The sequence below is a fragment of the Lathyrus oleraceus genome, chromosome 5 (assembly GCF_024323335.1).
Source record: "Lathyrus oleraceus cultivar Zhongwan6 chromosome 5, CAAS_Psat_ZW6_1.0, whole genome shotgun sequence".
NCBI lineage: Eukaryota > Viridiplantae > Streptophyta > Magnoliopsida > Fabales > Fabaceae > Lathyrus > Lathyrus oleraceus.
The window spans coordinates 120,199,549-120,222,155 of NC_066583.1; the positions used below are offsets into that span (position 1 = coordinate 120,199,549).

General features: G+C 35.6%; 1 protein-coding gene and 1 non-coding gene across 3 annotated transcripts; one reads left to right on the forward strand and one right to left on the reverse strand.

Moving 5' to 3' along the window:
- Window positions 1-910: 910 nt before the first annotated feature.
- Window positions 911-3,971, forward strand: LOC127088174 (uncharacterized). 2 transcript variants are annotated; one of them, XM_051029095.1, is made up of 11 exons: window positions 911-1,202; window positions 1,292-1,394; window positions 1,486-1,602; window positions 1,721-1,913; window positions 2,002-2,156; window positions 2,289-2,593; window positions 2,677-2,776; window positions 2,947-3,006; window positions 3,098-3,181; window positions 3,274-3,393; window positions 3,556-3,971. In XM_051029095.1, exons 1-11 carry the CDS (start codon window positions 1,138-1,140, stop codon window positions 3,853-3,855), a joined length of 1,602 nt encoding a protein of 533 aa, XP_050885052.1. In that variant the 5' UTR covers window positions 911-1,137; the 3' UTR covers window positions 3,856-3,971. The 2 variants fall into 2 exon arrangements, with proteins under 2 accessions (XP_050885052.1, XP_050885051.1); XM_051029094.1 differs by having other exon boundaries at window positions 914-1,202; window positions 3,259-3,393.
- Window positions 3,972-20,515: 16,544 nt separating this feature from the next.
- Window positions 20,516-20,621, reverse strand: LOC127089583 (small nucleolar RNA R71). The gene has a single exon (XR_007791161.1). It is a non-coding gene; the product is annotated as a small nucleolar RNA R71 (small nucleolar RNA).
- Window positions 20,622-22,607: the final 1,986 nt, after the last annotated feature.

Consider the following 22,607-nt stretch of genomic DNA (forward strand, 5'->3'; position numbering starts at 1 on the left):
CTTCATCATTATACGTATAACAACAAACCCCTGCCCAACAACCAACCCCACACCATTACCAAACACAAGAACAATGTCAATCCACCCAAACCCAAAGACCAACCTCACAACATCACCATACCATATACACCCAACCTCGCAACCAATTCATGTCACACACTCAAACACAACACCAAGAGTATGATCCATACCACTAACAACCACATGCCCCCACCACCTCTTACTATAACCCCGATGATTTTTTATTTATTTAATTTTTTAAAATTATAATTAAAAAAATAAAAATAAAGGATAAGCCACATGCAGTGACACATGCTCCTACTGGATGCATGCATGCGACACTTACAATGACATGATATGCATCATGTCGCCATCATCATTGACATCTGTGTATAAAATGGCAGTGCATGCGCCATAAGAGATGACGCATCCTCTTGTCATTCAATGAAACATGATTAGTTTGGTAATTAAATTGGAAACGTGGTTATTTTCATATATAATTTTAAAAAATTGATTATTTTAGAAATAAAATAATATATATATATATATATATATATATATATATATATATATATATATATATTCAATAATTTACATAATAATAAATGACCACAAATGAGTAAAGAAAAGGTTTAGGTGGCAAAGCACATGTGATGTATGCAGCTTTTGCCTGTCTAAAACCCCTCCCTTAATCTCAATTATTTAAAGACATCACTACATATAGTTCACTGGCAAAAGCTACCAACCCCATCAAATTTCACTTTCATTAGTCTTTAGGAACATAACAAATGAACAATATGAGAACAAGGGAGGTTAAATTAACAACATAAAGTAATAACCAACTGTTATTTATACATTTTTCTTACAACGAGAGCAGCGTTAAATTTAATTAAAAGTACTTAAATGGAAAGGGCACGTTTGGTTGATGATGACATAAACCTTTCGATTGAAGCCTTCTACTTCCGTTACATTGTTTCCACCTTTCTATAATTAGTACTTGCGTTTCGTTCCAGCTTCTATCTCTTCTTTTTTTGTCCCTACACAACTTTTTGAAACAACATCATAAGCAACACTGGAATAAATAATGAATCAATTCTCAAGTTTGAGTTTCAGTCTCTTCCTGGATCATTCACCTGCATGCAAGCTTCAATGTCACATGAAAAAGTTATTAAAATTTCTATAAAGTCAGAACTTATAAAAAGGTATTTCATTTGAAAAACGGTTTCTACAGTAACCAAACTTTAATATTATTTTTTATTATTATTAAATTATGATGCTGTTTGTGTAACAGTTCTTCTCATAATTCACAAGCTATGTCTTCTGTTTCAATAAACAAAGATCTCAGAATTCCTCAAAAATTGCGTAAAGACAGAAAATTGGCTTTGAAGCAAGATGTAATGTTTGTTAATGTTGTTGTTTTCTTGTTCATGTTTTATTTAGTTTCTTGCTTGGAAACTGATATGTGATGAAGTTTTCGATTTTCAGGTGGATAGGTTGAAGAAGAAGCTTAAGCATGAGGAGAATATTCACAAGGCATTGGAGAGAGCTTTGAATAGACCTTTGGGAGCTTTGCCTCGTCTTCCTCCTTATCTCCCTCCCTATGTTAGTAAATTTATTTACTTTCCATTTTCTTGACTAGGACCGATAATTCTCGACACCAGACACACCTTTAATCTGAAATCGAGTATATGACTGATGAATTTAATCTCGAAAATGGTAGACATTAGGACTTGTGGCTGAAGTTGCGGTACTTGAAGAAGAAATAAGAAGGCTTGAAGAGATGGTGTTACATTGTAGGAAGGATTTGGATCAAGAAGAAGTTAACATGTCATCCTCCAAGATGAAAATGGAGCATTCACTTGAGAATTCAAAATTGGGCAATGCTGCAATTAGGTCTACAACAACACTTTCTGGTGAGTAATAACTAGCCTTTTGATTATGAAACATATCAATTAAGATTAAGCTATTTCGAGGCGAGTTTATCAAATTTTGCCTTATCAGATGATAGACAAGGAAAAGAGATTCAATCTTGTACTCCTCCTTTCAAGAGCAGCAAACAATCGACATGTAAAGGCCCAACAGCAAAAGTATCTAATAAGAAAATTCCAATCAATGATAAATCGTTGCGTAAACGATCGGAACCTCCTAAAAAGAAGGTATGTCATGTATAAAAATAATTTCAAAGGAAAATACAATACTGTTGTTGCGGTCTGCAATTTAAAACCATTTAGTGTATATCAAAAACTGAAGAAATTTTCATGTCTGATTAAAGTTTTCTCATTTGGCAGAAGCAGGAACTACGAAATCCTCGTCTACAAGAAACTCCACATAGCGATGAAAGTCCGAATATAATCTCTGAAAATATTCTCAAGTGTTTAACTAGCATTCTCTTGAGAATGAGTACACTACCTTTTAGGCCTCTAAAAGCTAAAAAATGTATTGAAGGAACAGAATTTTTGGATCCCTATGGTATATTGGAATTCGGAAAGAGAGATATTGGTCCATACAAGCAATTAAGTCCAAGTAATATTGAAGCTGAATCTTTCAATCCAACACAAACTGCTAAGTCTTTGTTTCTACTGCATCGGTTAAAGTATGTTATTTAGATTCTAATCAAATTCAAGCTATAACACTATTAGTACTTTTTAATGTGTTCTAATTTTCTGAAATTCGCAGAATTCTTTTTAGAAAACTAGCGAGTGTTAATGTCGATAATCTCAACCACCAAGAGAAGCTTGCATTCTGGATCAACATATATAACTCGTGTATGATGAATGTATGTCAAATGATCCTATTTGAAAAACATCTGAAACATAGACACAAGACACGACACTGATACTGACATGTCGACATGATCATTATTTGAAAAAAATGAATAATTGAATATAGCCACATGTATCGAATCCGTGTAGGTAACAGCTTATTAAATGTTCTGCTTTGTTTCAGGCTTTCATAGAAAATGGCATACAAAATAGTCCTGAAAAGGTTGTTGCATTGATGCAGAAGGTGTGATCTTACTTTTGTTTGTTCTCCAAGTTTAGCATATAGTAATGGCATTGAATTTCTCATTAATTAATGCGGGTTTCTTGTTACGCAGGCTACAATAAATGTAGGTGGAAACTTGTTAAATGCAACAACCATAGAACGCTGTATTTTAAGGCTTCCATATCACTGGAAATATGTAAGTTGTGTGTCCTTTTCAAATGTAGCTTTTTCTCTGGCTGGGAAGTTACACAAAAATTAATAAGTTTCTTACAGCTAAACACCAAACAGATCGCATTATTAAACGAAGTGAAAAATCATGAAACGACATTAAGAAGTACTTATGGACTCGAATTGTCAGAACCCCTAGTCTCATTCGCTATCTCTAGAGGAACTTGGTCATCTCCCGCTGTAAGTTTATCTATAACATACATTGTAATAGCGAAGACATAAATAATATCGTTGTACTTATACGACAATAGCTTATCTGATCTTTCGAGAATGTGAATGTTTTTCTATGCGCACTTAAATTACTTCTTGACTCGCGTGATTCATGAACTTTGACAAATGCAGGTTAGAGTTTACACAGCGCGGAATGTTGAAAAGGAACTTGAATTGGCTAAAAGAGAATACTTGCAAGCAGCAGTTGGAATTTCAACATCAAAGTTTGTTATTCCAAAGATGTTGGATTGGTATTTACTTGATTTTGCAAAAGACTTGGAATCATTACTAGATTGGATATGCCTACAATTACCAAATGAACAAGGGAAAGAAGCAATTATGTTCCTTGAGAAAAGAAAAACCCAACCCTTCTCACAATTTGTAAAAATTATGCCATATGAGTTCAGATTTAGATACTTGTTGTACACATGATTTTGTTACAATTTTTTTGTATATTTTTTAAATGGCATTGGGGAAATGATTTGTATACAGCATTACAGCTCTAGATCATAGTCACACACATAAAATATTTACATATATTTCATCTATTCTCTTAGCCCTTTGAATGAATTTCCTAAGAGTACTAATCTAGGAGTTCACAAGGCACATGACGAAAGTCCCACAGGCGAAGCAAGGAAGCACATTCGAGAAATAGATATTCCTCTATCCATGTCTGAAGCGGATAATTCCACCTCTAAAGTATTACCAATTGTCTGGATCAATCAGACGACTGAGAGCAATCCACAACACACTCCATGCTTTCGGTTTAAACTCTGATTCTACAACGGAACAAATACTTCTCAACTATAATGTAGGAAAAAAGCTCAACACGGTACAATCTATGAATTGATTATCATTAATCTCACTTTTTCATTGTTACTATTTAAAAGGACTATAGAAAAGGCGTGATTGTTGGATCCTGATTTCAAATATCACTATTGGCTAGGATAGAAAGTTTTATTTTCTTTGTACAATAGATTGTCTCCAGCAATATTTACAATGACAGTAAGCAAAGAATGTTAATGAATATTAGTTGCATATTAATTGGTACTTATGCATGCTATTAGTGTGTAAATGAGCAAATGGTGCATTTTACATAGTACGGAATATTACTGATTGTAGTAGAAGTACTGATGGACTTCCATATATGGTCCAACATTTTAAAGCATGATGATATTGGGATTCTTTGGTTATACAGAAAATGAGGATTGGTTTGTGGTCCAAAAGATTCATGATTATTGTGTCTTTTTTTTTAAAAATATTGAAATTAACTCAAATATTAGTCTTCAATTAATGTACTCGACACTGAAGTTAGAAAGTTGTGTTGGATTTTCCAGCTAAGAAGAGTGTTTTGTAATGAATGAGATTTGAGAAACTTTGAAAAATAAGTAAAATAACATATTTGGATACACTCCTATATCTTAATTGAACTTCTATATTGAAGGGTAATTCAATATTTTAATATTTCGCTTATGTGATATTATTGTTTGTGTATATAAGTAGTAGTGTGCTTAGCCGTTAAGTAAGTAATAGTTGTAATAGTAGTCTGTGTAGCAGTTTGTGTCTGCAATCATTTATTGTAACCGTTTTTAGCAGAGTAGTGAAGATTTGTTATTCTCTATTCTTTCTCTTCTTCCTTCTTCATCCATTTCACCTGGTGCACCAACAATTGATATCTAGAACTCCGGTTCAGATCCACAGGGAAACACGAGTGAACAGTGAGACGTTGTGTGATTGATTTTGTTTCTTTAGTTCATATTGAACTTTTGATTAGAATTGTATCAGAATCACATTTCTTGATTCTGCGGGATTGAGAAACACTAGCGTTTATGAGATTTGAGTTTTGCACAAGGTTGAAGATGAACGGAAATGGTAATCTGAGTACCAAGCTTCCAGTGTTCGATGGCAAGAACTGAAATCGTTGGATAATTCAGATGCGTGTGTTGTTTGGCGCTCAAGATATTCTTGATCTCGTCAACGATGACTATGTTCTGGTTGCACTTCCTGAAAATGCAATTGACGCGTAGAGAAATGCTCAACGTGATCTGAGGAAGAAGGACCAAAAAGCGTTGTTCTACATCCATCAGTGTGTGGATGTGAACGTGTCTGAGAAAATCGTTGATTCAACAATGGCGAAGGCTGCGTGGGACACACTGGCGACGATGCATCAGTGAAAAAGATAAAGCTTCAATCTTTACGTAAGCAATATGAGAATCTCAGCATGAAGAACAATGAGAAGGCACCTGACTACATCTTCAGAGTAATTTTGATCACAAATGAGATGAAGTCATGTGGAGAAACTCTTTCTGAAGAAAGTATCATTGGGAAGGTACTTAGATCCCTTAATCCTCAGTTTGATTACATCGTTGTAGCAATTGAACATTCTAAGGATCTTAGCACCATGAGGATAGAAGAGATGCAAAATAGTCTAGAGGCCCAAAAGTTGCGTCTGAATGAGAGAAACTCTGAAATGGAGGTAGAGCAGCAAGCTCTGAAAGCAGCTTCTGGCAAGAAATATCAGAAGCAGTCTTGGTTAGAAGGCAGGAAGAGATCAGATGGTGTTCAAAAGTCAAAAACCTCAACTTCTAGAAGGCAAAAGAGTTCTCAGAAGAGGAAGGAGAAATATGACAAGAATAAATTTCAGTGCTACTATTGTAAGAAGTTTGGCCACTTCGCTGCTGATTGTTGGTCAAACAAGGAAAGTAAATAAGAAGAAGCAAACATAGGCATAAAAGATTCTGATGATGAATCTGTGTTATTGATGGCTTTTGAATATGATGATGCATATTTGGCAGACTGGTGGTATATGGACACCGAATGCTCAAATCATCTTACTGGAAATAAGAAATGGCTGGTTGATTTTGACTCTAGGAACAGAAGCAAGATCAAATGAACTGAGGATAAATACCTCAATGTTGAAGGTATTGGAAATGTCAGAATGGTTCTGAATAATGGTAAATCAACATTGATTCAGAATGTGTGGTATGCTTCTGGCATAAAACAATCTGATGAGTGTGAGTCAATTAATTGAGAAAGGTTTTTCAGTTACCATGAAGGACAATCTTTTGAAGATTTATAACTGTAATCAGAAGCTGATTATGAAGTCAGAATAGGGAAAGAATAAAACATTCAAAGTGAATGTTAAAACTGTAGACTTTGAATGCCTTAGTGCAACAAGTGTTGTGACGGAAAGTGAGTTGTGGCATAAAAGATTTGGTCATTTGACCTTCATGGGTCATGAACTCAGCTACGACGGTACACCATCGATGCATACTGAAGACTATGCCGACTTGTCTGACTACCTCAACAGACCTTCTCCTGTAGTTGGTAGTGACGCTCCTGGCCCCTCAGATGCTCAAACACCGGTACCGAATCATCAACGTGGGTTAGGGCCACGGGGTTAGGGTAGCTAGAGGATGTGGGACCGGAGGTCGGTTAGGTGATCCCGGTCATCACCATTAGGTTTCTTTGTGTAAACGACAAATTTTATAAATATCAATTGGTCCTATATCAAATTTATCTATCGCGTATACCATTTACCAAAAAAAAATTGCATTTTACACTGAGTCTCCAATTCAATTGGCGACTCCTTCTAAAAGTGGGGTAGTTTGGGATTTTTTTTTAAACCAGGGGTATTTTGGGAATTTCCTTGAAAAAGTGGATTATTTTTGTAAAAAATTATTCTTTTGTTCATTTGTATTAGTTTGAGTGTTGGCATTGATTTTTTGATTTGGTAAGTGCTTCAGCAATTAATTTACTTCCGTCTCGAGGATTGCATCATCTATTTTCTTGGTTATCCGATCAATTTGCACCTTGATGTTTTTTATGGGAGTGTCTTTGTTCTTCTAAATTTTCATAGTAACATTCTTAAACTTATTCAGTATTTCCACCAACCTTGATGTATAGTCTTGTTGAGGAGGATTCTAGTGTCTTGCTATAAAACACACACACACACACACACACACACACACACACACACACACACACACACACACACACACACACACACACACACACACACACACACATATATTGTAGGTCTCGGATACTCGTAAGGCATGAGATACTCAAAAGCTCTCTTCCTAACCTAAGCAGTGTAAGGCTCCATAGCGACACAATTCTTAGGACCCAACTCTTTCCTTCCTTTCCTATGAATCTTGCGCCAAGCGCGGAGCATTCTTCCCTTCAAGCCTTGGGGATCTTTACCCTCCTAAAAGAACACACCCTCTAACAGAATGTTATTAGGTTTATCCTTTAGGGGGAACCCAAGCTGACGACGCGCCAAAACAGGGTTGTAGTTAATCCCACCACATGTACCAAGAAGAGGTATATTGGAAAATTCACCACAAGAGTCGATAATCTGCACACCATCATACACACGGTTATACCAAGAGATATCATCATTAGTGAGAGACATAAGTCTCGTAGACCATCGTAGACATCCTTTGTTCTCCTTGAAGGCGACCGTCTGTGGCAAGTGAGAAATAAACCACTTATACAACAGAGGCAAACAACACACAATGGCACCACCACCCTTTGCATTCCTCATATGCAAAGAGAAATAGGCATCACCCAACAGAGTCGGAACGAGATTAAGAGTAGAGAAAATCCTAATAGCGTTCACATCCACAAACTTGTCGATGTTGGGGAACAACACTAACCCATAGATGAGAAGTACGAATATGGCTTCAAAGGCATCCTCACTCATGGCCTTCCCATAGATAGTAGCTTGAGCAATGAGGAACTCAGAAGGGAGACCTTGAATTCCACCTTTGGTAGACATATTAGCACCAACCAGAGATTCATCTATGTGTAACATGTCAGCTATCTCTCGAGAAGTAGGAATACTCTCCAAGCAACTGAACGACAACTGATCTAGAATAGGTATACCCACAAGATAGGCATACTCCTCAAGCGTAGGCAAAAGCTGGAAATCCGGAAATGTGAAGCAACGGTACAAGGGATCATAGAACTGCACTAATACACTCATCAACCCTTCATCCACCTGAGTAGTTAGAAGAGGAAGAAGCTTCCCAAAACGAGCTTTGAAACCCAAAGGATCTAATACATAGGATGTCAGATTCCTTAACTCTTTCAAATCTGGCTGTCTGAAGCTGTACTTCTTTGTATTCCTTCTTTGTCTTTCCATGTCTGAAAATTTTGCAAATAAACCCCTTAAGTTCCTTGAAAATTTTCTTCATTATTGATGATATGGATACAAATGAGTGCATGAATGCATGAATGCAACAATCACACTCAAGGATCAAGCAAAGCACACCAAACAAAGGTCATGGGATGGATCATGTTATCCTTAATATCAATCATCCATTTTGGTGGATTATGGCTTACACCTTATCAACACCCAAGTTCCATTGATATTAAGAACACATGAACGGATCAACCATGAATCAAAGGGTTTGTTGTAAGTCACGAGCATGGAGTTTAGGTTAAGAACCACCCAAAGGGAGTGTACTAGGGTTTAAACCTGCTAAACATGTTCTACAAGAGGTTCCCATAGTCATCATCCCATCTTTTGGATATTATCGGAGAAACGACTACTCATGTTCCAAAAATATTCTCAAGAGAGACTCTTATGAGTGTAGTATCGCGTAACAATCGTATCAAATCCTACATTTGAACGACTTTCGCACTACATCCTAAGAATAGGCCAAGATGGGCTTGGTAAACTAAGGTCCTTGGCTTCTAAGGTCTATATTGGAAAGAGTAATGTCTAACCACAACTTACTTGTGTGACATTATTGATCCCAACACCTCCACCAAGTGAATGGACTTGCAAGTCAACTTGCTAAGGAATAACTCCACACAAGTCAACAAGACTACGCCATTCTCCTATCCTAAGTGAACTCGAGTCCGGGTATAGAACTCATCTCACAAAGATCACCAAGCATACAAGGAATTAATATCAAGCAAATCAATCATTACATACAATACAGTAATCCCAAATTGCACAAAAATATGTCACAAGACAACACAATACAACAAGCATGAAAAGTTGGCAAAACCCACTAGGCAAAGATTCCCCAACAGAGTCGCCACTTTTCTGTAGCGGGGTATTCGTTACCATTAGAGATATTGACTAAATCCAAGATAAATCATACAAGTCGAGTCGCCACCGCACTTCTATTTATCCAAAGGAATGGTTAGAAAGCGAACAAAAACCTAATAGTTTTAACAAAAACTAGTAAAAAAAGCAGAGATCTGGGTAAGGGGGTTGGTTATGCAATGGGAAGGTGTTAGGCACCCAAAACATCCTAGGTACTCCTAGGGAGCCCTTTTCATACTTGTTGTGAAGGTTGTTGTTTTTGTGAAAATTTGTTTGTGCAAACATGATTGAAGAGATGAGAGGAGAATATACAAGTTATTTACATTTTGTGTTTGGATGGATAAACCCATTGCCTACGTACCATCTTATAAAAAGATTAGGATCAAAAACCTCGTAGTTCGGGGTAAAAATCTCAAAATGAGTTTGTGAATTGATTGGTCCAAAAGCCTTAAGGTCTTTTGTTATCAAAGGGAGAAAACTCAACCAAACCACAAATCCACCATGTGAGGATAGCTTCAACATGCTAGTGAGGGGTTAACCCTATAATAAGCAAGGAAGACTCATTGTCCATCACTAAGGATATAGGTGAGTATTACATCTACCACAAAGATAACTCAAACCTAATAGCTAAAGGTTATGGAAAATTTGATTAAGAAGGTGGCCATTGGAACCACAAAAAACACATTTAAATGGGTTATATTTACCAATCAGAAGTATATACAAAAATGGTCAAAGTTGACTTACAAGTTCAATTCAAAATAAGTGTTATGAAAAGAGAGTTTGAAAATCAAAAGCATAAGGCTTAGGTTTCTAATGTTTTAAAAAAAAACAATGGTTAAATGTTTGCACAAAGAGTTTTGGCTTGGGTTAAAGTGAGAGAAGAAGAAGAAGGGCTAAGTCTTAAGTAAAACAAAAAGAGAAGGGATGAGGAAACAAAACCACAATGGAGTCCCTCCCTTGAGATCATATTGATGATCCAAGTAGCTCCCATCCTTTGGAATAAGCAACCACAAAGCATAAGCAATCAAATAAGTCTCTTAAGAGATCCTCAATGTATCTTGTATCTTCCACTTGGATGAACATGGAAATGGTCCTTCAATTAAGCTCAAGTAGAATCCCTAGCACAAAAAGCACACACATCAAAAGTTCTATGAAATAAAACAAGAATGGACAAGAGTGAGTTTAGAGATTTGGTCCTTCTAATCCATCTTCATCATTAAGGTCCATTTACTCCTAATTGCATAAGGAAAGTCCTAGAATCTAAGTCCAATTCTCCATTCTTTGCATAGGGAAAGTCCTAGAAACTAAGTCCATTTCTTTGTATTTGGTCCACAACAATCAGAACAAAACACAAGCACAATAATATATACACAATTATATGCTCAAGTGAGCAAAAGGCAAATGGCATTAACATAAACATGTGCTCAAGTGAGCAAAGAGAAAAGCAAATGGATAATATATGCAAGAATAGTAAATTGCATAAAAGTAAAGTGCATAAAGTAAATGTTAATTGTCAATAGTTAGTGTTAGTAGTTAGTGTGCCATAAGGCAAATTTAGCGCTATGTTAAGCAATCGTAATTGGACTTATGTAGAAGTCACAACTATCTGAGGCCGGTCAATAATAATATAGGCAACAACACAAGTTAGAAGTCTTGATTAGAGAACCAAGTTCCAACAACTTGCCATGCCAAAAAGAAAAATGAGAATTGATCTTGTATTGGTTTAAGCCTTTGACATGATTTAGGAGACAACCTATCCTTAATGCAAATCCATTCACTTGATCAATTGATCAAGATGAATTAGATTTAAATCAAGGAAGATTAAATCTCCCTAACCAATGCTAACTTATCAACCTTCAACTCATTGATCAAGAAGAAAAGAAGTAGAAGAAGAAGAAGAAGGAGAAGATGGATAAGGGAAATGGAAATGGCAAAATTAAAGTGCATTAAATGAAATACAATGTACCAATCCTCATATGTTGACCAATAACATTGAGAGTCAAGGTCAAACAATCAAAAACAGAAGTGAGATGAAGATTGAGAGTCAAGAAATGAATAAACTATTTTTGGTATTTTTTAATATTTAAAATTAAACTTGAATTAAAATAATGGAAAGATCAAACTTCAAAATTACTTCAAATCAACCTTGAAAGGTCCAAGTAATTTATCCAAAGTTCAACAAGGTCAAACAAAGTTTGACAAAAAATTTCATCCTTTTTAAAAGTCAGAAACTATTTTTAATCAATTAAAAATGAATAAAAATAACCTAATTGAACTAAAATCTCAAATAAATCTCAAATCAATTTGAAAATTGATGAGAATATTTTTCATAGATCCATCATCATTCGAATAGGTTACGAAAATATTTTTGTATTTTTTGAATATCAAAAACTATTTAAAATGAATTAAAAATAACCAGAAAAAAGAAAATTCACAAAAAATATCAAATGACAAAATAAAAAATATTAAAAATCAGAAATAGAAACTAGAAATTATTTGGGAAATAATGCAATTGGTCCCATGATTTTTGGATTAAAAATGAAAGAGATATTGATTTTTGAAATAAAAAGGAATTTAAGAAAATAAAAACAGAAATTAGAAATTGGAAAAAATGAGAGCCCTTGGATCTGAGCTCATTAGTTGAGCTGGCAGATCCAAGGATCCAGAGGCGCGCGCTCATGGTAATCCACGGTCAATGCAATCACATGGGAAAGAATAAAAAGTCATAACAAGCAATGGTCAGGATTCGATCTGGGAAACACATCCAATGGCCAGAATTCAAACTGGCAACAGGCGGCCACCGGAGCCACCTTCTTCTCCGGTGAGCCTCCAGATTCCGGTCAATTATGCAGGTTTTCAAACCTTAATGAAAATGCACGATCCTTATGCTAAAATGAAGCTGGGGTGATGTACATCACCCCTGTAACCTTGAATCACACTCAAGATTCCTATAAATGGAGAAATCTGAGGTGGAAGATTCAGGTATGCAAAATGCAGATCAAGGAAAAGCAAAATTGAAGTTACCACTAGCTTGCCTCTCAAGTGAGGACTTCAAAAAACATTTTGGCCAAGCAAATAGATCACAGAAATGAGAGATTCAAAGAAAATACCAGTTGAAGAGTAAGCTTGATTTCTGGAGAATTGGACTTGATTCTTTGCTTGCTTTACCAAAATAGAAGTTCAACGAGATGAATGATGAAGGTTTAGAAGCATTAGATCTAAGAATTCAACCAAATGAAGTTGAATTTCAGATCTGAAAAATTTGAGAAAAATGAAATTTGCTTCTTTAGTGATGGCTATGGAGAGAATTCTGCAGCATTTCAGGTTGAATCAGGTGTGTGAAATGAATGGAATGAGGTCTCTATTTATAGAGGAAGTGGCAAGGAGAATGTGATCAATCCGTGTGCATGGCATGTGGAGCTTCATTGCATGGGCTTGCATGATCATGCACAAGGCCCAAAAAAAATTCCAAATGAATTCTGAGCATCAGCCAAATGAAATTGGACGTGTGACTTGCAGGGAAATTGCTTATGTACCAAGATTTCAAGTGAATTCCTCATTTGTATCTAAACATTCATCTCTTCGAAAGTCCCAATGAAAAAATCCAAACATGATCATGTGAGTAATGGTTGGAAAGGTATTGATGTAAGGAACAATTGTTATGTTGGGCAAAAATCCATTTGAAGTGTGGAAATTTATGAAATTTGAGTTTAAAGTGCAAGGTGCATGACATGTCAAGGCAAGGTTTCTAAAATTGGCCAATTTTCAAGCCCCTCTGTTTTGATGATGCAAGCCTCAAATGGAAAAACCTCCAACATAAAAGTTGTATATCTTTTCAAGAAAATGAAAATGGACTTAAATTTTGCATAATTTGGATTTTTAATGAGAAAGTTATGGGAACTTGAAGTTGGACATTTTTGCCTTTTAATGCATTTGGTCAAAAAGGACCTATAATGTCTTGCACTATCACATGTATTTCCTTTGAGATTTTGAGATTTTGAAATTTTGTTCAACATAACATTTGAATTAGACATCTTAATATTTCCAATGCATTTGATCCCACCTCAAAATCATAAAAAATGAATGAGTTATGTCCTTGGGAAGTTGACCCAAAATTAGGGTTTCAGTCAAAATGACCTATAACGTATTGGAATGACAGATGGCCTTCCAAGCTTCAAATAAATTTTTGATGAACATGAAAGTTGTTCATATTGTCCTTAAGAACATTTTTGCTTCTGGAACCATCTCCATTTGACCAACACATAAAAAGTTAGGGCTTAGTGCATTTCAAAATAGTCAGATGAATTGACTGATCAACTTCTCAAGTCCACAACCCATATTTTGATGAATTGATGATTGGAGACACTCAAATAAGCTCAAATATGCATGAAATAATGAGTTAAAGAACTTCCCTTGATTATATTTTACCATGGGATGAGGTTGCTTCATGAGCAAGGCATTATGGTGCACAGATGAATTAGGGTTTTCTTGAAGAACAAAGCCTCAAGCCCTTTGACTTGCTTTGATCAAAATGATGAATTGAGGTACTAGGGAGGCATATTTGATGGATGAGAGCTTTGGGAACCATTACCATGCTTGCTATCATCTCCTCTTGACCATGTCTTTGTACTAATGATCTTCTTGAAGCTTTGGACCTTGTGATTGCTCAAGCTACAAAACAAAAGATGTTAGTGACATATTTTTGTGCTTTTTAGTTAGTAAACAAAATGAGAAAAGCAATGATATACAATTCAAGCATGCTTGGTGATCTCATACCACCTCACAGAAGGTCCCACCCAAAGGCAAAGGGAACCAAGATGCTAATGATCCTTGAGGCAATGCCAAATGCAATGTTATGATGTCATGAGGGATCTTAGGGACAAAATTGGGGTCTTACAACACCTCTTGTATTTCTTTGTGAAAGCTTTGGAAAATGTTTTGTTAGTTTAAATAATAAGTAGGTTAATGACTATAAAAATATATGCACAAATATAAACATATTACTTAAAATGATAAAAACTATCGCAAAGTCTTCAAAATCTAACGTCAATCCCCAAAAATGGTGCCATTTTTTTATAGTGCAGAAATCAAGTGTAGTTTTCTCGTCTCAATAGGGACTGGTTGTGTTTTAAAGACTGTTCAATATTTTATTATTATTTTAAGAATGGTTTATCAGATGGTTGAGTGTTTGTGAATACTGAAATGTAAAATAATAGAAAATAAAATTAAACTTGCGTTGTTAACAATGTGAAAATTTGTCGGGGTTAGATTTCATTGACCTATTCTCACGTGGCATCCTTGACCAGTAATATGCAATTTTATTCATCTATTAATATTACCATATGAAGCTCTTATCCCAACTCGTGTCTGATTCAATAACATGAAATCAATCGTATTACCTAATAGACCATTTATAAGCCTATTGGCCAATACACCAGCATTAAGTTTCATCAACTAATATGAATACTGAACCTAAATCTATGTATTAACTTTAGCATATTCAATAAATGAAAGAATTGACACTAGTAATAATCAATACCTTTCAAATATCAAGGCATACCATAACCTTTTAGGTAGCTAATCCAAAATAAGCATTAAGAATGAAGAATCCATTGATATTAAAGCTTAATAAAAATTAAATAAAATACCATGGTTGAGACCAAAACATGAGTACTAAGACAATTATATCTAATCCTAGCAAAATAGAAAATTAGCTATGTAAGCTCTAGAAGAAAGAAGTTGAACAACATTTGTGGCAATTTCTCAAGTAGCGTTTTGCCCTCAATATTGCTCTCATTTACTCTCTTGTTGTAACTTATGGTGTTAACCTAACTTTATCTAAGAACTACCTCAAATCACCGGAGTTTCCTTTGAACTAATGACAGTCCTATTTATAGGGCTTGAACTGGTATAATCGCTAAGTGAACCACTCATCTTTGCTTAGGGCGCCTACCTTCTTCTCTGCTAAGTAATGTCAACTCATTCGTAACTTGACTTTGTGGCCTTTGTTGGCTAAGCAAGGTTCAAAACTTACTTAACACACCTATTTTCTTCACCATTAAGTCATTCCAGCTTATCCAAGTGGTTTTTGGCCGATTTAACCTCCTTTAGCGTGCCTCAAACTCACTTAGTTAGCTTTGATACCTTTTTTTGGCTTAGTGAGCTTTGAGGCCCTATTTTTGGCTAAGCGAGATTTGGTGCCTTTTTATTCTATTTTTGGTGATTTATTTGTCCTTTTTATCTCTACTTAATGAATATATGATTAAAAAGTTCATACAACCATTTTATCACATTTTCTTGATAAATTGTTTTTTTTTAATTTATTGCTTGTAAAGTAAGTCAATAAGTGGCTATGTACTTTGCATATTTTTGGAACTTATCAATGCTGAGAAAGTGTTAAGCTTTTTATCATAGATAATTTAAAAAATTTCGGCATCATAAAAAAAGTCCTTACAAAAGGATTCATTAGTAGCACTGAAACTTTCCAAACAAAGTTGAACCAACTTTCTTGGTCTTATTAGACAAAGACTCAAGAAGATTACCAACATCCTTAGTTTTATCTATTTCTTTGACAGGGAAAATCCCACTTGATTTCTTAGATATATCTTTATAATTTTGATTCATTTTGCAAAAATGAGGATGCGCTTGAAAGATCAGAGAAGGATATGTTATATAAGAGAAGGATGAAGTAAAAAGATCGTTTTTCTTGTTTGTAACGACAACCCAATTATAACTCAACTTAGATAGGAAAATAATTCACATTATTTTAAGAACCATAGAGGTCTTAGGGATGAGAAACACTTTTTCTATTTTGGCATAACTCCCAAGCATTGATTTCTACATGGATTCATATATGCGGATACCAAGATAACCCTTTGACTTTTCAAACTTAATTGCACCCAAGGCTTTGCTGAATATGTCTCTCAACTGTTTCTCAATGACAATCATGTTATTCACGAATGTCCTAATAAAGAGATGGTGACTATAAATGTGTTTTGAAATAATCATATCTCTTAAATTGACACACAATAATGTAATGGAATCTTATCCCATATTGTACTCCTTCAACATTTGGTTTATCCATTGTAATTTAGTACAATTGTCTTTTAGAAGGAATTGTCTAACATTTATAACAAACACCATAACGCATTGCTTCACATCAGGACCAATGATATCAGAACCTTCATTTTCATTTCCATCATCAATTCCCTTATGAATTTGAGAATCGGTCTTCAATATGTCAGACAGGATGTCTGACACATCTTTATCAACATCTTGATCCCTCATATTAGTTTTCTGAATCTTGTCAGTCCAAGTCTTTTGACTTAGAGACTAATTACTTTATCCTTAACCATAATTTTGACTTCCATAACACTTTTACTAGTAACCAAATCATTCTCATCTAAATGTGGTATACTTTGAAGAGCACAGTCTGGAGCATACAAACTATAGATCAGTTGACTAGAAGGAACATCAATCACAATATTAAGTTTTTTATTAGTCGAAATGTTTGAGCTTTGATAAGGAGTTAATCCACTATCAATACAATTTTCCTTAGACTTTTCTTCTTAACCATAATTTTTTCAATTATAGGAGGACCTCCATCCCGAACATTGGCCTTTCCTTCAATAACAACTCCTTGCACGAGTCTTATAAAGTACATAAGTGGTAATGTCATCTTGACTTGCTTCCTAGATTGACAAGTTTAATTAGGTTGATTTTTTTTTTCAAGTTTGATTTTATAAATAAACTTGATAACTTTATTTGTAACAAAGTTCCTAATTCTAAAAGTTGTAACGATCTCATGAGGAAAAGCCTTTAATTCACACATTCCTAATATCAATTTCTCCATGAAGAAACCAAGAGCAATTGGAATCATAACATGACTTGCATTTTCATTCCCTACTTTTTGCATTATGGTCCCACCATATTTGCTTTGTGACATAATAACATTGTCTTCTAATTTCTTTACTTTAAGAAGACACAAGACATTTCTCGAACGGTTCATCTTAAGGTTAGAATTTACTTGTTGGACACAATGACGCATCATTTTATTTAACATTGCATCATACACATCTTTAGTCTTTGAGACTAGCACCCATAGACTCACATTTATATTGTTTATTCAGAATTCAACATTCAAATCTTCCTTCTCGATTGTTGGCTCAACGAAGCATGAATTGGTAATCATATTTATGAATCTTGTGGTGACTCCATTATTTAGATTTTCTATGATATTTTGAACAGGTGTTTTGGATAATGTTCCCTCATTAATTAAATATTTTTCAGCATTATTACTGCTAGAAGCAATGCGAAATTCCTCGGCTAGGACATTTGCTGAGACATTTGCTGAGACATTATAAACTTTATGATCTTCTTCTTCAACTCTCTCTTCTTCAGGTATGATGATTTTGGAACTGCTATGGCCAGAGTTCAAGTGCCACATATTGTTCTTTCCACCCTTGGATAACAAGCAAGTTAGGGACATGTTCCTGGTTTGACGTACCTACATGTAGGAGTTGTTATTAGATTTTGAGCCTTTTAATATCACTTTTTAATCTTTGTTGGATACACTGCATTCAAACTTATTAAATTTCACATTCAAACCCTGATCACATAACTGACTTATGCTAATCAAGTTTGCAGCAAGAACTTCTACTAGAAGAACTTCATCAAGACTAGGGAAACCTGGGTGAACCAGTTTTCTTGTTCGTGTTATATTTCTTCTAGTTCTATCACCAAGAGTAACATAACTTTGAGAGTATGTATTAAGTTCTTCAATATAGCTCCTTTCACCAATCATGTGTTGTGAACATCCACTGTCAAAATACATAAGCTAAAAAATACATAAGGCATATGGTCCACCTTTTGAAACACAATCATATTGCTTGAAAGGTGATAACGCGAAAACGTATCGTATTTTTGACTTCATATGCATTTCTTTTTACTTGATTAACACTTATTATTATGCAGTATTTTACGTTTATTGCAGGTATTTATCGAATTAAAGGTTTACAACAAGGAAAGTGGAAAATAGCAAAAAGGAAAGAAAAAGAGAAGAAAATGGAGAAAAATAGAGATAATGGGCCACCACACCAAATGGGCTTGTGGCACCCATCACCTAGATGTGTAACACCCGCCACATGAACCAAAGGAGGTGGTGGCGCCCGCCACCAAGCATGAAGAGGTTGTGGCGCTTAGCCCTACAATTGTGGCGCTCGCCACAGAGTAAATGACTAGGGTTGTGGCAACCGCCACAACCTAGTCTTCCCTACTTTTTCTCCATGATTTTAGCCACGAATCCACTCACCTTCGACTACAAATTAGGGATGTGGAAAATATATAAGGAGGGTAGTTTCTACACGCCAAGCTCTCTCCCTTCTTCCAGCTTTCAATATACGGATTATTTTTTAGTTAGAATTATTTTCTTTTAGTTTCCTAGGCAATCTTCCTACTTTGTAACAATGATAGTTTCTCCACATCAGGGACTATTGCAATTTATTTTACGCATTTGAATTCAATTGTAACGGTTACTCATTGCCAAAGCCCGCTGACATTATTTTAATCGAAGAATCAAGATTCAGTTCCAATTCTCAATTCATAATCCAGGTTTTATTTTGATTGCTATTTTATTTATTTATGCCTTATTGCATGTTTGATTTTCCAAATACCATGTTTGTTACTGGATCCATGTCCGGCTAAATCCTTAGGTATCAGTGTGTAAAGACCGTCAAAACGACGGGATTCATAGAAAATTATTGTTAGTTTTTATAAAACTTATTTTTCCGGTTTTAGTTTCTTATTTTAATCAAACTGTTTTTCGTACGAGAGTACAAAACAAACTAAGGTTACGGTCAACAAGAACGAGAGTTTGAGATTTTAACCAGATAGATGAAACTAGGCATTAATCCTAAACACAATGAGAGCGCCTTAGGATTAATTAGAATTTATTCATATTCAAAAATTACTTTTAAATTCAAAATGAGACCGCGAGAGCCAAGTATTCTGGTTTTGGACTATGGTCAGAGTCAATAAAAATGAGAGTATGAGACTAAGTCCTTTCTATAAATAATTTCTACTGAAGAATATTTTGACCAATAAGATTACACCAACTATCTATCGAATCTCCGAAGTTTGATGCGTTACATACCGATATCCCTCTATCACATATCTTTATTAATATTCTAATTTACGTTATAGTTATTTCTCTTCACCCCTCCAATCTTAGAACGATCATCAGCCTTAGATTTACATAGTAACATTAGATAACGATACGTTCAATTATTAGTCCTTGTGGGTTTGATAATCTTTAAAACTACACGATAGGACTGTGCACTTGCAGTCACGATTCCCATAGACTTACTATGTCGCGATCAAGTTTTTGGCGTCATTGCCGGGGACTAATTTAGTCGATATCGTAACTCCAGTGTTACCCAGTATATACAATTCTTTTTCCCTTTCTACATTTGTCGAGTGTATGCCAAGTACTCGCTCTCAAGGCGAGAAGTTAAAGCTACCGTTCGACGAACCTGAGCGTTATCTTAGATTAGAACGTCAGATATGAGACTTGATACGAGAACATCGTATCAAGCTAAATCTTCCCAACCTTAATATCCCTACTTCTGAATCAGTTATTCAACTAGAGATGGCCAAAGGAGTGCAAAATCGTCCTCTTAAGTACTATGCAATCCCTTCGCAGGATGAACCACATAACAACATCACTGCCCCTGCCATCGAGGCCAATAATTTTGAGCTAAAACCTTCACTGTAGTTAGTCGTACAGCAAAACCAATTTTCTGGTAGCCCCACGGAGGACCGAACCTACATTTGTCAGTGTTTTTGCAATACGCAGACATAGTGAAAGCGAATGGTGTCAGCCTAGAAGCTATAAGACTACGTCTTTTCCCATTCTCATTAAGAGATAGAGCTAGAGCTTGGCTCCAGTCTCTACCATCCAACTCTGTCACTACGTGGAACGAGTTGAGGAAATTTTTCTTAGCCCGATATTTTCCACCTAGTAAGACGGTTATGCTAAGAGCCCAAATAAACGGGTTTAAACAAAAAGATAACGAATCACTTTTTGAAGCTTGGGAGAGATACAAAGACATACGAGGCTTTATCCACATCACGGTCTAGAAGAATGGTTGATTATCCATACCTTTTACAACGGTCTCTTGTACAACACAAGATTGATAATAGACACCGTCGCAAGTGGCGCACTGATGGATAAACCCTACAATGAGGCATATCAACTCATCGAAAGTATGGCCCAGAATCATTACCAGTGGGGAAGCAAAAGAACCTATGTAGAGAAACCTCCAACGAAAGGCAGCATGTACAAATTAAGCAGTCTTGACCATGTTAACGCCAAGGTATATGCTCTTACTTAAAAGATAGACAACTTGACCATAACAGCTGCAGCCACCGTGGCTGCCGTAGCACCAAACTGTGAGATATGCAGAGTTCAAGGGCATGCTGTCCCAGAATGTCAACTCTTGACAGGAACCTCCACAGACCAGGTGAACTATGCTCAAGGAAACCCTTACTCAAACACCTATAACCCAGGGTGGAAGAATCATCCTAACATTTTGTACAAAAACAACAATGCATTGTATGCACCTAACCAAGCACCTGCTGTACCACCAGGATATCATAAAGCTATCACAAATACTCAAAATGCTCCTAAGAAGTCAAACCTAGAAATAATGATAGAAAACTTCATAGCTACCCAAGCCCAAACAAATAAGGATTTCCTAAATCAAAACATACACACTAGTGAGCAAATCAAGCAGTTAGCAAACAAGGTAGACGCATTAGCCACCCATAACAAAATGTTGGAAACACAAATCTCGCAAGTGGCTCAACAACAAGCACATACTGCTGCTCCTGCAGGCACATTTCCTGGACAGCCACAACCAAACTCGAAAGGTCATGCAAATGCTATTATACTACAAAGTGGGACAGAACTAGACGGAATGATCGACCCTAGAACTAAAAACCCATCCATGCATCAAGACCCTAGTAAGGTAAGTGAGAAGGAAGACGAACAAGAGGAAGATAAAAACAAAGAGGCCGTAGAGAAAGAAGAACCTTATGTGCCTCCACCACCGTATAAACCCCCTATCCCTTATCCTCAAAGACTTGTTAAATCTAAAAGTGTAGTGCAATTTAAAAAATTCATGAAGCTTCTAAAACAATTGAATATCACAATACCCTTTACAGAAGCTATCACTCAAATGCCCTCATATGCTAAGTTTCTCAAAGAAATCTTATCTAACAAGAAGAAGATAGAGGATAACGAAAGCGTTACACTTACTGCTGAGTGTAGCGCCATAATACAAAACAATATGCCTTCTAAGTTGAAAGACCCAGGTAATTTCTCCATACCCTGTGTAATCTGAATGTTTGTCATCGACAAATCACTATGCAACTTAGGAGCCAGTATTAGTTTAATGCCCTTGTTCATATGCGAAAGGCTAAAAATGGGAGAACTAAGACCTACGAGGATGTCCGTATAACTTGTGGATCATTCTGTTAAATTTCCCGTAGATATGCTAGAAAACGTTCCGGTACGCATAGGACAATTCTATATTCCTACTGATTTTATAATCATGGATATAAAATAGGATTCTAACATCCCTATCATATTAGGAAGACCATTCCTAGCTACATCTAAAGCTATTATAGATGTTAAGAAAGGCAAGCTAACCTTTGAAGTTGGTGAGGAAAAAGTCGAATTCATTTTGACGCAATTCCTAAAGCACCAGCTATAGACGATACCTATTGTCTACTAGATGCCATTGACGAATGCATAAGAGAGATGGAGAATGAACAAACATCATACTCCGAAATACTGAAAATTCCAAGGCCTCATACTTTTGAAGATGAAAATTTAAGTAAGGAATACCTAGATGACAACCTAAGAGAATGCCTAGCATTAACGCCCGATCATATGCCTTGCCCAAAGAAACCAGCCCTAGAACTTAAGACGTTACCCAAAAATCTAAGGTACGAATTCCTAGACACTGAACTTGAGCGACCTGTAATAGTAAATGCAGACTTAGGGCAAATAGAGACCGAAAAGCTTCTACATGTTTTGAGAAAATACCCAACTGCTTTA

What these genes read in the sequence shown, in the direction of transcription:
- LOC127088174 (XM_051029094.1), top strand. Translation starts at nt 1,138, where the DNA reads ATGCAAGCTTCAATGTCACATGAAAAAGTTATTAAAATTTCTATAAAG. An exon ending in TTTCTACTGCATCGGTTAAA is followed by an intron (nt 2,594 to 2,676) that starts GTATGTTATTTA and finishes TGAAATTCGCAG; the next exon opens with AATTCTTTTTAGAAAACTAG. An exon ending in TTCCATATCACTGGAAATAT is followed by an intron (nt 3,182 to 3,258) that starts GTAAGTTGTGTG and finishes AGTTTCTTACAG; the next exon opens with CTAAACACCAAACAGATCGC.